This window comes from Salarias fasciatus, chromosome 15 (assembly GCF_902148845.1).
Source record: "Salarias fasciatus chromosome 15, fSalaFa1.1, whole genome shotgun sequence".
In the NCBI taxonomy this organism is placed as follows: domain Eukaryota; kingdom Metazoa; phylum Chordata; class Actinopteri; order Blenniiformes; family Blenniidae; genus Salarias; species Salarias fasciatus.
The window spans coordinates 7,846,537-7,859,823 of record NC_043759.1 but is presented as its reverse complement, the minus strand read 5'-3'; the positions used below and the strand labels follow the sequence as shown (position 1 = coordinate 7,859,823).

The following is a 13,287-nucleotide window of genomic DNA, read 5'->3' as shown; positions in this document are numbered from 1 at the left end:
TCATTTTACAGCCAACACAATGCAAACTGAATGAACAGAAGATAAATCAGTGTTTAGTGGAACTTCTATCATGGGACCTCAAACAGACTCCATGAAGGTTTATCTTCATCTGGCAACATTCAGAACTTCTATTTTATCTTTATAGCTTAAGAAAACACTGACATGTGACAGGACTGGTATGAGTATAACGTGTGAACGTGTGCTTCTGCAATGCAAACAAAACCAACAAAATCCCGGAGAGACGTTTGTTTTCTCACAATGTTTTGATTCAATAATGCATAATTATGGTTTTCATGCACATTCTAGTAAAAATGTTATGAAATTTGCTTATTGGAATGTATGAAAACAGGAAAAAAATAAAAATCATAAAATAAATAGAAATTAAAACAAATGTAAAATAAAATCCCCAAATTAGATGAACTCTATAAAATACATTTTTAATAAATAAAGATGAAACAAAGTAATAAATTGATTAAAATTTAAAATAAATAATTGCATTGCAATACAAATACAAATAAAATAAATTATTCCAGGCGTCCAGAGACTCACCCCATCCCACGATGCAGAACTTGAGGATGTATCGGCGGATGTAGGTGTTGAAGACTTTGACAAGGGCGATGTACATGTGGATGGACTCCAGGCCCATCCAGGTGAAGGAGGTGAGCAGGAAGTAGTGCAGCAGGATGGCCGCAGACAGGCAGAGCCACTCCGTGTCCAGGCTGGCCAGCCACCCGTCCAGCAGGAACACCATGTTGAGGAGCAGCAGCGACGTGCTGAGGTTCATCAGGATCTTCGACGGGTAGTCTCTGCGCAGTTTCCTGGAGAAAGACGGAAAACTCTTCCTCGTTGATGTTGACTTAACATGTTTTTCTGCGCAGCACGATGTTTCTGCAGGAATATCTTACTGCGGATGTTTCTGATTTGTGTTTCTATTTGCAGTTTTCTGATTATCTAGACCCGAGGTTTGGCGTCGGACCGCAATAATAGTGCCACAATGACCTTTAAATAAAAATTTTTTAAGTTTTTCTTTGTTGTTAAAGCAGAGAATATAAATGATGGAAATGTTGATATCGTCACAAAATCAAAAAAATGCAATTGAAAATGATGAAAGTCTCAAAATAAAGCCAATTTTAAGGAAACTTTCTGGTGAAAAACACAGTGAAATGTCCAAAAAGCTACTGAATAATGCATGTTTTGAACCGACTGAACAGACTGTCCAACTCCTCTCACAGATGAAGCTTTCCTCAATGATGCAAGTGAAAAGGTCGTGATGTTTGAGACTGCTACGATAAAACTTGACATTTACTGGCTCTGACTCGTGAGAACGGAGAGGAGGAGGTTCGCCACAGAAGGAGACATAAACGACTCAGACATCACATTCAAAAACAGAGACGTCTGTGCGATGATTGGATTTTCAAAAGAGAGCCAGTTGAGGTCAGCCGGGCCTGGGATCAGGATCCTCCTCGGTGGCTCGTTCTGGAGGTTTCTGGCTGCGTGCCAGACCAGCAGGAGATCCAGAGTAAATCCAGACCCTGCTGTGGAGGTTATGTAGCTTATCTGGCTCCACCTGGAAAATGAAGCTGCAGACGCTTGAGAGCATTTGTTTGGTCGGCTGCCACAGAGCCGAGGAGAGGCTGATGGGCCGGCGATCGCTGATGTGGGACTGTGGCGCTTCTAATGCGATGCTTGCTGGTTCACAGGGATTTTCTCAGCTGTGACTGGAGACCCGACTCACTCGAAGGCGATGTAGGTGAGCAGCGTGGCGGCGGAGAAGATGGCGGAGATGCCGCAGCCGATGTAGGTGATGAAGGTCAGGATCTTGTTGTTCTTGGGGTCGATGTGGGGCGAAGCTCCAGAGATGTCCTGGAGGCGCACAGAGGAAAGACATCACTGGGTGGGAAATGTAATTTATGAGTGCGATCCAGGTGTTAAACTCGTGACACGCGGGTCAGAACCGGTCCTGCTCAGGGGTCACGCAGCGCGGCGGCCTCACCATGAGGATGCCAAAGTGTGTGAGGTGGTCACACAGGCAGATGGTTTTGTTGCTGGTGGATTCATCTGAAGCTCTGCAGCCTGCAGCGTTCCAGCCTCCGGCTCCATCTGGTGGCGACACACACACATTACAAGAAGCAAGATCGATCCGTGCACAGTTCGGATGTCTGCACAATATCAAAGCTTTTGTTAACTGAGGAAGAAAGCAAGAGTTACTTTTACAAGTCACAGATTAATTTCAGTTAATTTAAATTATTTGCAAGTAAACTGAAAAAATCCTCCTCCTGCTATACGTGGGAACAAGAATGTAAGAATTACGGTTTTTGATACATCAGATTCTTTTCTCATGGTGTTAATATCAACTGTAAGAAACCCAGACTAAGTTTGAGTGAAACTGCTTTTCGAAAATAAATCTATTAGATTTTTTTTTTCATTCTATACAATCTGATATTTGCTTGTGCACAGAAGCAGGTGGAACTCTGTCAGTGGAAATGGAGGGAAGGTGTGGCAGCGCTGCCTCCTGGTGGACAATAGCAACAACACTGTAAGTTTAAGAACGTGATGAACGTCTGTGTTATTTTCAACAAGAACTGTTTTACAAACAACTCGATACATCTTTAGTCAGTACATATATAACGATCTGTTTACTGCTCTCTGTATCCTCTCTTTGATTCCAGAACCCCACAAGAATTGATCATCAGGGAAGAAAATTCTGTCTGCTACCAACCAGGATCTGAGATTATAGTTTAAGAAATTTGCTATTTTTGTGATTAGTAGAAGAGTGTAAATTGTGTCTTATTTTACTACAGTATTGGGTGTATTTAGGACATTTAGGACAGATTCAAATGTATCCTAATAGTTTGTTTTTAAACATTATGTCCAAGATCAAATTTTCCTCAGTGTGTCTTCAGACAAACGTGTAATTCTGCTTATCTACATGTATACTTTAGGCTTTGGTGCTTTTATTGTGCTGGGTATTTTATTGCGGGGAATAAAAAAAAAAAAAATCCATGCACAGTATTTTGTGGTGCTTTGTTTAATGTGAAATGCTACATTTGTGCGCGTTTGGAAAACTCACAGTTCATGCTGAAGTCCCAGAACATGCAAACTGGATTCAGGGAGGGCTGTAGAAAAAAAACAAACAACCAAAAATCAAGTTATGTCGCAACAAGAGCACAAACTGATGGTTGTACGTCCTTCAGATCTTCAAAGCTACACTGAAATAAAGAAGAGGAAAGAACAAAGCAAACGCTAATATAAAAAAACAAATCCAGTTATGTGCGGAGCTTTTATTATCAAAGGGTTTTGGAAAATGTTGTCAATGCTTTGCATGATAATGAGAAATGAAACATGAGTGTGTGATACCAGTTCAGAGATGTGAGCGATCTCGATCACCACCGGCTCCACCAGGCCGCTGACGGAGAGGTTCCCCACGCTGCTCGCCACCACGTAGCTGTTCAGAGAGCGGCCCTCCTGCTCCTTCTGCAAAACCAAACCGGGACGTGAAATCCTCTCCGAGACGAAGCACGTCGGGAGCGATCTGTCTGAGGCGCCGCCGGGCTCTCTGACCTGGAAGAGGCTGGTGCTGCTGAAGAACATGAAGTTGATCCTGGACAGCGTTGCTCTGTCGGCCTCGCTCAGAGACTCGCTGGACAGCAGGGACGCCGGCAGGACCACCTGGGCTAAAGAGTTGAGCTGCTGAGACTCAAAATCCACCTGAGGGAAGAGAAAAGAAGGATCCCGGTCACACTCGTGTTCTTGGGTCGACGCGGAGGAGCAGATTCCGGATCTTACCTGTGGATCCGTGGTGTTTGGAGGGATGAAGGCGCTGAAGGACGTCCCGTTGAAGTCGGCGGCGTCGACGGCCAGAATCCCCACGGCCAGGTTTTTGGAGGTGATGTTGATGGACGGCTCCTCGAACTCGATCTTCTGCAGCAGCTCATCGACGGTCTTCAGAGCTCTGAGCGGGAGACACAGCGGACACTGCGGCACCGTGCCTCATAGAGGATGCAGTAGAGTACGGCGGAGCGCAGTAAAGGAGGGTAGAGCGCAGTAGAGCAGAGCAGAACCCACCTCTCGGACGTGTGTGCCAGCGTGGTCTCTGAGCTGGTCATGACGTTGGAGATGATGGTGACGACCGTCTTCGCCAGAGTTTTGTTGATCTTCGCCACGTTGACCAGCTGGTTCACCTTCGTCACCACTTTGGACACCTGTGAGGAGACGAGGAAGAGGAGGGACACTGTGATGGCTGTCTTCGTCACCCTGCCTGCTGCAGACTTCGACGCCGGCTCTCACCTCTTCCACGGACAGCTCGTCGTTGGTGATGTCCGCCAGCTGCACCGCCACCTCCGCTGCGTTTTCTGCTCGGGAGAAAAGAGTGACGGCGTCAGCGTTCCGGCTTCTTCGCCTCTGTGGCTGAGTCGGGTGGGAGAAAGAGAGCGATCGTACCTGCTGAGACCTCGATGGTGTCGATGTCCGTGCAATTACTGAAGTCTGCAGCCGACCAGTAGGAGGAGTAGTTCTGCAGGTTGATCAAACTGGAGAAACATGAGCCGTGAAAACTTCAAAACTCATGAAAACATACAACTTTTTGAGAAAGGAAATAAATACAGTGTGTGTGTGTGTGTGTGTGTGTGTGTGTGTGTGTGTGTGTGTGTGTGTGTGTGTGTGTGTGTGTGTGTTACCAGGTCCTGGAGGTGCTCTGGTCCTTGTTGGGGAAGCAGGGCAGGTACTGGGTGATGGTGGGTCTGCTCTCAGGCCAGCGGTAGTGGAGAGGATTCTCCTCTGGACAGTTTTCTGTTTTAGGAAGGAAAACAACATGGTGACACACCGCATGCAGGACAGGAAAAGGCCCAGGAAGGAGACACAAGTATTGTGCAATGTGAAGAGAAAATATCAACTGAAGAATGAGTAAAAAATCATTCTGATTCCTGACCGATCAGATGCACGCTGACAGAAGCGGGCTGGACCTCCAGGTCGGCGGCCAGAGATCCCAGTCTGCTGGAAAGCCTCGTCGACACGGCGGCTTCACCCACGCTCTCATTGGTAATGTCGTAATGAACCAGCAGCGCCCGGCAGCTGTAACTGAATACAACATTTTGAAAAAGAGTTAAAAACAGGTGATGACACAAGAGGTGTCCTAAAAAAAACCCCAGTCTGGGTTGAAGCTGGATTTACCTGGTTGGATTATCTCCAGTCTGCACAACGGGCTGAACACTGGAGGTGAGAGGAGAAATCTATTTAAGTAACATGATACAATCACATTAAAGCTTAAGACTACAAGAGAAGATCAGGATGAACAGAGAGTGGGAGGAAGAAGCTCTATAATCTGGATGACAGCGAGGTGAAAATCATGTGAAATAATGAAAGTCTTGATAATTACCTGATATTATCCACGTAGACTGCATGAGTCCAGTTATGGAATGTCTGATTCAGCTGCAAAAAAAGAAAAACAAGTCCATCAGCCCAACATTATGTAATTAACACACACATTCACCCATCCTCCAGCAACCAACAGTTAACTCGAGTTCTTTCCCCACATATACTTCAGGTAGTCAAGGTTTTGTTATCAGCTATTTTGGATCTTACAGCTGGACCAGCTAGAAACATTTATTAGATGTGTAGGTTCCAACTTGAAAGTGGGAACATTTCATCTGAAAGCTGTTAAAGTAGGAAATTCCCAGTTTGTCCATACATCATGTGAAGTTAGAAAAGTCAGACGTCATTATTTGTTTGTTCGTGGAAAGTGAGAAAGTTTCAGCTCCAAAGTGGGACAACCACATCTGAAAGATGTCAAACTGGGCAATTCCCAGTTGGGAAAGAGCTCCGAAATGCAGATTTAATTCCACTCAGATTGACCGTATGCGTCTCTTTGTGTGTTTTTTTTTTTTATCACAACAACGATAACTGTTGAAAGTTCAAAACTGCAGTTACAGTCTTGCTTTACAAAAATCATTTTATGAGGAGGTCTGAAAGAGATTGATCTTTTTTTTTTCCTCATCCAACTTTCTGATTTCCTGCCAACATGAACACATCACTGATAGTTATCATGCGCTGTTTTGGATCAGCAAGCAGTAAATAGTATTGGCTGAGATGGTTCAGTTCACAACATTTACAGAAAGTGGGAAGATTCCTGCTTCAGAGTGGGAAAATAAAGCTTCCATATGAAAGCATTCAGGTTTAATTAACTAAACATATGAAGGGACTTTTCCCACTCCGTCCAGACGAGCTGCAGCAGCTGAACAGGTCTTACCCACAGAGCCACGGTCTGCTCCACATCCTCCTGCGCCAGCGCCGAGCTCCCATCATCCACCACCAAGGAAATCCTGTAGAACAAACCCTCTGCGAGCCAGAGGAACCAGAGGGGAAGGGTCACTTCAGTCTCAGTCCAGCGCCTGATTCAAACCGCTTCTTTTTAGAGGTGTTGACTAAACCACATAGCAGGAGAGGAACTGTGCAGCTGCTGTTTAAACTAGAAGACACAACCTAACTTTGTTTTCCAGCTGAACAGGATGAATTAAAATCTGAAAATACTGCAGGAGGACTTGTTTTCTACTAGTTGCACTGTTTCTTAGTCAGATGTGTCAAACTCATTTTATCTCAGGGGCCAAGATAAAAGGCTGCAGAACATGGCATGATAGAAAATAAATTCTTCAAATGTGCATATTTATTATTACAGCATAGACACATCAGCTGCCTGACACCAGGACAATAATTTTAAGTACTGCAAATGAAATTTTAATAACTTAATGATAATATTAATAATCCTGCAAGTCAGATTGGACAATATGTATATCCTGAATCTTCAGTGCAAAATAAATGTTTCAGGCTAAACTGAAACACCTGCATGTACAAATCAAGAAGCTCTCCTGTTTCTTCTGACAGTGCATGTTGTTTCATGACTGAAGTCACTGCTGCCCTCTCAGTTCTCCTGCTATGCTTCACATTGGCCACTAGGTGTCCATCTAACATCTCTATGTTAGTGGATGCTACATTAGACTTCAGCTCCATCAGTTCTGGCAGGAGACACTGAGCTGCACATCTCTAGGTTTTCCTCATGTTTTGTTGCTCTTTAAAGCAAACTGTGAATTGTTGATTTTTGTTGTTGTTGTTATTGTCATGGTTTGTGTTTGAGACTGAAGGCAGCAGATCAGGTCTCAACCAAGAAGCTGGATGGACTGAAGAGAGAAGTGAAGGATTCATAACGAGAAAAAAAAAAACAAAACAAAAAAAACAAACAAACAAAAAACAGTGAGAAAAAGCACCAAAAGTTCAGTGTTATCTAATAAGTTCACACTACAAGAACTACGATAAACACCACAACCTGATTCTGGGATTAAAACTAAAACGACTAACACACAAATTACACACACTGACGACTAGCCAATCAGTAGCCATCACTTCAATAAAGACCCCGCCCGTTCATCCCGCCCATGATTGACATGTTCTCACTTCTACTAACTGCTAAATCTCAGTTTTCATTAAAGTTTGCTACTCAGTTACGACACAGTAAAACCCAATCACCTCAACAAGAAATCCAAGTGTGTATTCAGCCTTAAAGTCATGTTTTCTTTAAATAATTTTCTGTCAGATTTACCTTTAAATCCTGGCTAAAAGTCTGATGACATGTAAATATAGCTAAAATATATTATGTACACTTGTTAAACGTCAAGATTGATGTGGTCAGTTGCAGTGATTTGACTGTCGTCATCCAAGAGGAGCACGTCAAAGACTGGCACTAATGTGGGGTGGTAAGCGGTGGATGTGTAAAGTCATTCCAACACCAAACAAGGGAAACTATTCAGCTATATATTTTTTTTTTCACACACTGGAAATGAAAAGCTGTTTCAAGGTTGTGTAACTAAAAAAACGGGCTGCTTTAAAACTTCAAAACTCTTCACGCATGTCTGAGTTTAAATCACGTCTCTACTTATGATAAGACTCCCAGTATAATTTGGGTTGATTTGAAATAACAAGCTGTGATGTGCCAGAATAACTTCAGTTTAAGGCAGCCTTGTTACTCTTTTTAGTTGAGACGTGATTAGATTCAAATTGTTTGAAAAAAAAAATCACCAGTTGGAAAAAAAAAAGAGGGAGAAAAGGTCTTCTGTTTGGGAAAATCATGTAAAAACTGTAAAAAAAAAAAAAAAAAAAAAAAGATTACCTCGAAAAAAAAGCAGGCAATTTCAATAGAAAAAAATGAAGTTAATCATTAACAATGATGCAATTTATCTTTGAATGAGATTTAAATTTCATAAAAGATGAGATTTAATCACCTGAAGTTTAAACTCATGTTTCCTCATGTTAAGTTTTCAAGACAAGTTTGGCTGTTTGTATTAAATCACTTGGTTGACTTACATTTCGAGTTCAGAAATGTATACATGCTTGATAAAGGTTTAAAGACTGAAACAGGCTGTAAAGTGGTCAGCTTCATTTGCCTCACAGTGAGAGAAGCTGGTTCTAATCTGAGCTTTGAGCATTTTGGTTTGTGAGCGTCGGATTTGTCTACTCATTTGTAAAACCTCCTGCAGGTGTGAGTGTGCGACTGTGATCTGCTTTAACTCTCAGTAATTTGGGACCAGATCCAACATTTCTAATTGAATAATGTGGTAGAAAAGGTGGATGGATGGATGCAACTGAGTTTTAAATCATATTCTTATTAATGTTAATGCATTAATGTTAACGTACACTAACTATAGAGGAATTGATGTGTCATATTTTCTAATCTGGAGGCACACAATACATTTTATTTCAAATTAGCTGAGTAACGACTTTAAGACTGAATACGATCAATCAGCGTCACTGGATGATTTTTCTTTATTTTTCAATCATCTATCTACGTCTACAGGTTGTTGTTTCTGCATGACATACTGTTTCCCGATGACAGTCCACACAGACATGTAATATGAAAGCGATGTTTACATTGGCATGGCATCGCTGGCTTGGTAGCTAAATCCCAGGTCGGGGACCTGAAGGTGGGACGTGGCGTGGCCTTCTTCAGGCCGAGGGCGGCGGACGTAATGAGCTCCTTGAAGGGCGCTGCAGGAGAGGGGGGCTTTGCGGTGGTGGAACGGTGAGCGGGCGGCGTGGGGAGAACATGCTTGACTGCCTGGCTCCCGCTTTGACTCCACTCACTTGAGTTTGGTTTGTAACCCGTCATGTTCGTCTCAGATGCTTCAATAAGTCCAAAGCTGATGGACGTTAGAGCTTTTGTGGCATTTGTCGTCTCTCGCTGTGTGCCGTCTCTGGACGATGAGCCATTTTTAGCTGCGTTCACACTGATCTGTGGTGTCGGTTTGCTGTTCGTCACGTCTGTCGGAGATGCTTCGATACGTCCGACATCGGCCGGCATCAAAGCTTTTGTGGTATTTGTAATTACAATCAGCGCTGAAGCGGAAACAGTGACTGCATTTAACGTGTGTTTGAAGCCCGCCGCAGTGTTTTCAGTGTGGTTGCCACTGTCGGAAATAGGGAATTTCTCAAGCGTAGAAACCAAGCTGGGATTTGGGGCATTGATAGGCGAGTCGATGGGGGATCTGGAGGCCGGGGCAGCAGAGAGAATATTAAGGCCAGAAGAGAGTTGGGGGTTTGAAATAATCAGTGCACCAGTTGGTTGTGTTGACAAGATAGAGCCGGGCTGATAACGGGGCGATGTTGTTTGCATTGCAGCAGGGAAAAATTCAGCTCCTGGATTCAGCACTTCTCCAGTCAGACTCGTTACAGCGGGTGATATTGCATCCAGTGGGACACTCTCCTCAGTATGCTCTGCTAAATAGGCCGACACATGTTCATCTGCAATATGTATCTTTGGAACAACGTCCGCTGGATCGAACACGGCAGAGGGTTTCATGAGTTTTCCAGCAGCAGCAGTGAGGTTATCCGAACCGGGGACAAAGCTGGAAGCATCTACTGTACCATCATCATCCAATTCAGCTGAAATGGGAGGCCGAGAGTGGCTGGATTTCATTTTGTCATCAGGGAGCGTGGAAGCTTGGCCAAAAGAGAGTGACGGACTGTTTGTGATGAACTGTGGTGCTGACTCTGCTGCCTGGCTAACAGGGATTGTGGAGGATTTGTGTGAGGACTGTAAATATTTGGCCGGGGGGGATTGGATTGTCGTAGGATGATGGTGAGTGGGTGACAAGGAGCCAGTTTCGGCGTCTGTCACGCTGGCAGATATTGCTGGTAATGAAATCTCGGAGGTGAAGAGAGGAGAGGTAGAAGGGGTGGTGAGAGATGAGAGGTGAGATAACACAGGGTGGATGTAAGAGTGAGAAAGAGTGGGAACAGGAAGTACAGGGTTTCCCAGAAGAGAAATGAGAGGAACGACTGGCTGCTGCAATCGACGATCTTCCACAGGTGCCTCTGCGTCTTGACTCCTGTCAAGCTCCTCAATCCCATCCAAAAGCGTGTGTGTGGGCTTGATAATGTGTGCTGAACTGTGAGTGTGGATCAGATGAGCGGGGAACTCGGTGTTAGATCGTGTCAAGCCTGAGCGCTGTCCATAATCAAGCCCTGCAGCATGCCGGGGGGTGGTGGCAGCAGGCGGCGAGCTCAGGCTGCTGCCATGGACCACCAGCATCTGGGACAGTGCTGTGGCCGATGGAGTCAGCAGAGGTAAAGTGGGGTGAATAAATGGTTTGTCGAAGTGAGCAGGTAACTGTGAAGTAGTGTGAGGGTGAGCAACGGGTGGTGTCTCTGGCCAATCTCTGCTCGAGGTCAGGATTGGAATATATCCTTTTTGTGGCCCAGATGAAGACGTATGAACAGAGAGAAAAGTGTCAGCAACGTCAGCGTGAAGAGAAGGAGAAAGGGAAGGTGATGCAGCTTTATCAAAAACCTCTGCAGATGCAGTGACTGACAGGTTGTCAAGATTAAACGAACGCGGACTGAAAGTGGACAGAAAGATGCTTGAAGAGGATGAAGAAGCGCCAGATGAAAGGCGTGAATCTTGTTTTCTTGCAATATTTGCCAAGGCTCCTTCAGAGGCTTGAGTGCCAGATTGATCAAGTGGACGTGACTCATGCGGATGAGTATTTGTGTTGGGCAGATGACTCAGATCAGAATGAACAGAGAAGCGACTGACTGTAGGACTCGGTAAAGATGGCTGAGACCACAAAGCAACAGATGGAATCAACTCGTGCTGCGACAAAGCTTCTGAATCCGGTGTGAGGACCACAGAAGTGGGAGCAAAAATCTCAAGAGCTAATCTGGGAGGGAGCTGTGAGTGTGCCAATATATCTGGCTGAGAGTCAAAAGAGCGATTACCCTCGGAGTACGGCAGCTGATCACTGAAGGATCTGATTGTATCTTTTGATGGTGTTTCAGCAGCAGGTATGACGTCAGTTGGAAGAGGTGACAAGAAAGAAGCCGTGGGTTCAATTTGCTTCTGACTCTTCAGAGACGGAGATAGAAACGGCAGCACAGAGGCCTGAAACGTAACGATGCCTCCAGTCGACTCAGGGTCGTCCGCAGAGCCAACAACGGCATCTGTTTCTAAAAGCACTCGCTCTAATTGGGAGGAGGAGGAGGAGGAGGGTTCGACACGGGAGGGCTGCAGATGAGGCGCAACTGAGGGCGGAAGAGTAATGGTAGTGAGGGTGTTTGAGGAGTAAAGGGGAGGCTGAATTTGCACAGGAGAGACAGATGAAGGAGACAGATTCATGGCATGAGAGGAGGTTGTTGGAAAGTACAACGAAGGAGGGGTAAGGAGTGGGATGGTGGACAAGGCCGAGAGAGGGATTTCAAAAGTGTGAGAGGAAACAGATTTGGGAAAAGCAGACAGATGAATTTGTGTAGCTGTGTCTGTACTCGGAGCTGAATTATTAATGTGCCCACTTTCAGCTTCACTTCTAGGAATGTCCATCTTATAGATGCTGTCAGGTGGGCTTGAATGGGGAGAGGAAACAAACATCTGTAGTTCATCTTTGCTGTATGAAACTGAAGAGAAGATCTGCTTCAGGGAAATTTCCTCTGCAAGTAGGGCAGAGGTGCTTAAGGGGACCATGGTCAAAGAAGGCTGCGTGAGGGGGAGGATGGATGAAAGAGACGGCTGCAGTGTCAATCTTTCCAGTCGTTCAGCGGCAGCTTGTGTGCGCAAACTTTCCTCAAGTTTGTGTCCATTTGAACCAGGTTCGCTTGGAGCTCCATGAAAAGCCTGACCTGCTGTCAGAGACAGGGAAACAGGGGTGATGGATGTTTCTGGCATCAGCTCTTCTTGCAAGAGGTCCAGAGACAGTCTTCCGTCCGCTGTAAAGTCGCTCTGCAGGCCGTCTGAGTCATGGGGGAAATATGTTTGGTTGAGCAAATGTTCATCTATGATCTCAGAGGCAACGCGAGAGTCTGATTTGTAGAGAAACCGTTTGATTTCGGGGTCGGGAGTGCTGGTTCTGGGGTCTTCCAATGAGTATGCAAAGTCATACAAGCCAAAATCGCTGCTTTCCTCTGCAAACTCGACGGAGTCGTACACAAACGTCCCGGATCCAGATGAGGACTCCGGAGGACTCGTCCAGTGACCTACTTGGCTGTCTCTCATCGGCAACCCTGCAGGTTTGTTTTTTCTGTTGCTGAGCAGTGAAGATGATGATGGTAAGGATGATGCTGCCCCCATTGCTGGTGGATTTTCCTTTGTATCTGAAATCTCACCTTCACGGGGCAGCTGAGAAATAAACTGAGAGGAGACGGAAACTGAAGGCTCTGGTTTGGGTGTTGAGGCCTTTGTAATACTTGGCCGCGACGTTGGAACAGACAGAGTCAAGCCAACAATCACTGACCCCAACACGTTTGTAACATTTTCAACGGCAGATGTGGATTTTGGGATTGCTGTGGTTGTGGGTTTTGCGGTGGATTTGACCAAAAGAGGAGCCAAAGCAGGTTTGGTGATGTGAACGCCCACCCTGTGGGGGGATACAGTGGCAGACGGACGTCTTCCGCTGTTTGGCCTCTTCCTTAGAGGGGTTGAGATATACCCCAGGGATGTCTTGGAACTGCGGTAGCTCCGGGTCCTGGAGGAAAACACTACAGGAGAAGACACGCGGCCGTGACGGGCTGGTTGGGGAGGGTTTTGAGGGGTTTGGGAATGACTGGGATGGACGATGGGCTGAGCTCTTCTGCTCAGGAGAACTGGAAGAGGTCTGGAAGTCTGAGAAACAAACGAGTCAGCTGCAGAAGATCCAAACTGAGGACTCCTTTTTCTTCTCAGGTGACCAGCGAACCCAACAGCCAGACGCTTGGTCCAAGATGCTGCCGGTTCAGGGTGTCTAGGAGCACCTTCAGCAGTTTGAAGAGAAGCTTTGT

At 45.4% G+C, this 13,287-nt stretch overlaps 1 protein-coding gene across 3 annotated transcripts in view; it reads right to left on the bottom strand.

Annotated features, from left to right (window-relative positions):
• adgrg6 (adhesion G protein-coupled receptor G6) overlaps positions 1-13,287 on the bottom strand; it is an 80,988-nt gene that overhangs the window by 12,499 nt on the left and 55,202 nt on the right. For all 3 annotated transcript variants that reach the window (XM_030110406.1, XM_030110407.1, XM_030110408.1), the window contains 15 exons: positions 6,245-6,333; positions 5,375-5,427; positions 5,170-5,208; positions 4,928-5,076; positions 4,677-4,788; positions 4,441-4,529; positions 4,288-4,352; positions 4,066-4,202; positions 3,787-3,952; positions 3,562-3,708; positions 3,358-3,474; positions 3,071-3,116; positions 1,994-2,100; positions 1,736-1,863; positions 550-818 (listed from right to left, as the gene is read on the bottom strand). In XM_030110406.1, coding sequence (XP_029966266.1) covers positions 550-818; positions 1,736-1,863; positions 1,994-2,100; positions 3,071-3,116; positions 3,358-3,474; positions 3,562-3,708; positions 3,787-3,952; positions 4,066-4,202; positions 4,288-4,352; positions 4,441-4,529; positions 4,677-4,788; positions 4,928-5,076; positions 5,170-5,208; positions 5,375-5,427; positions 6,245-6,333 — 1,713 coding nt within the window. The remainder of the gene's footprint in view (positions 1-549; positions 819-1,735; positions 1,864-1,993; positions 2,101-3,070; positions 3,117-3,357; positions 3,475-3,561; positions 3,709-3,786; positions 3,953-4,065; positions 4,203-4,287; positions 4,353-4,440; positions 4,530-4,676; positions 4,789-4,927; positions 5,077-5,169; positions 5,209-5,374; positions 5,428-6,244; positions 6,334-13,287) is intronic.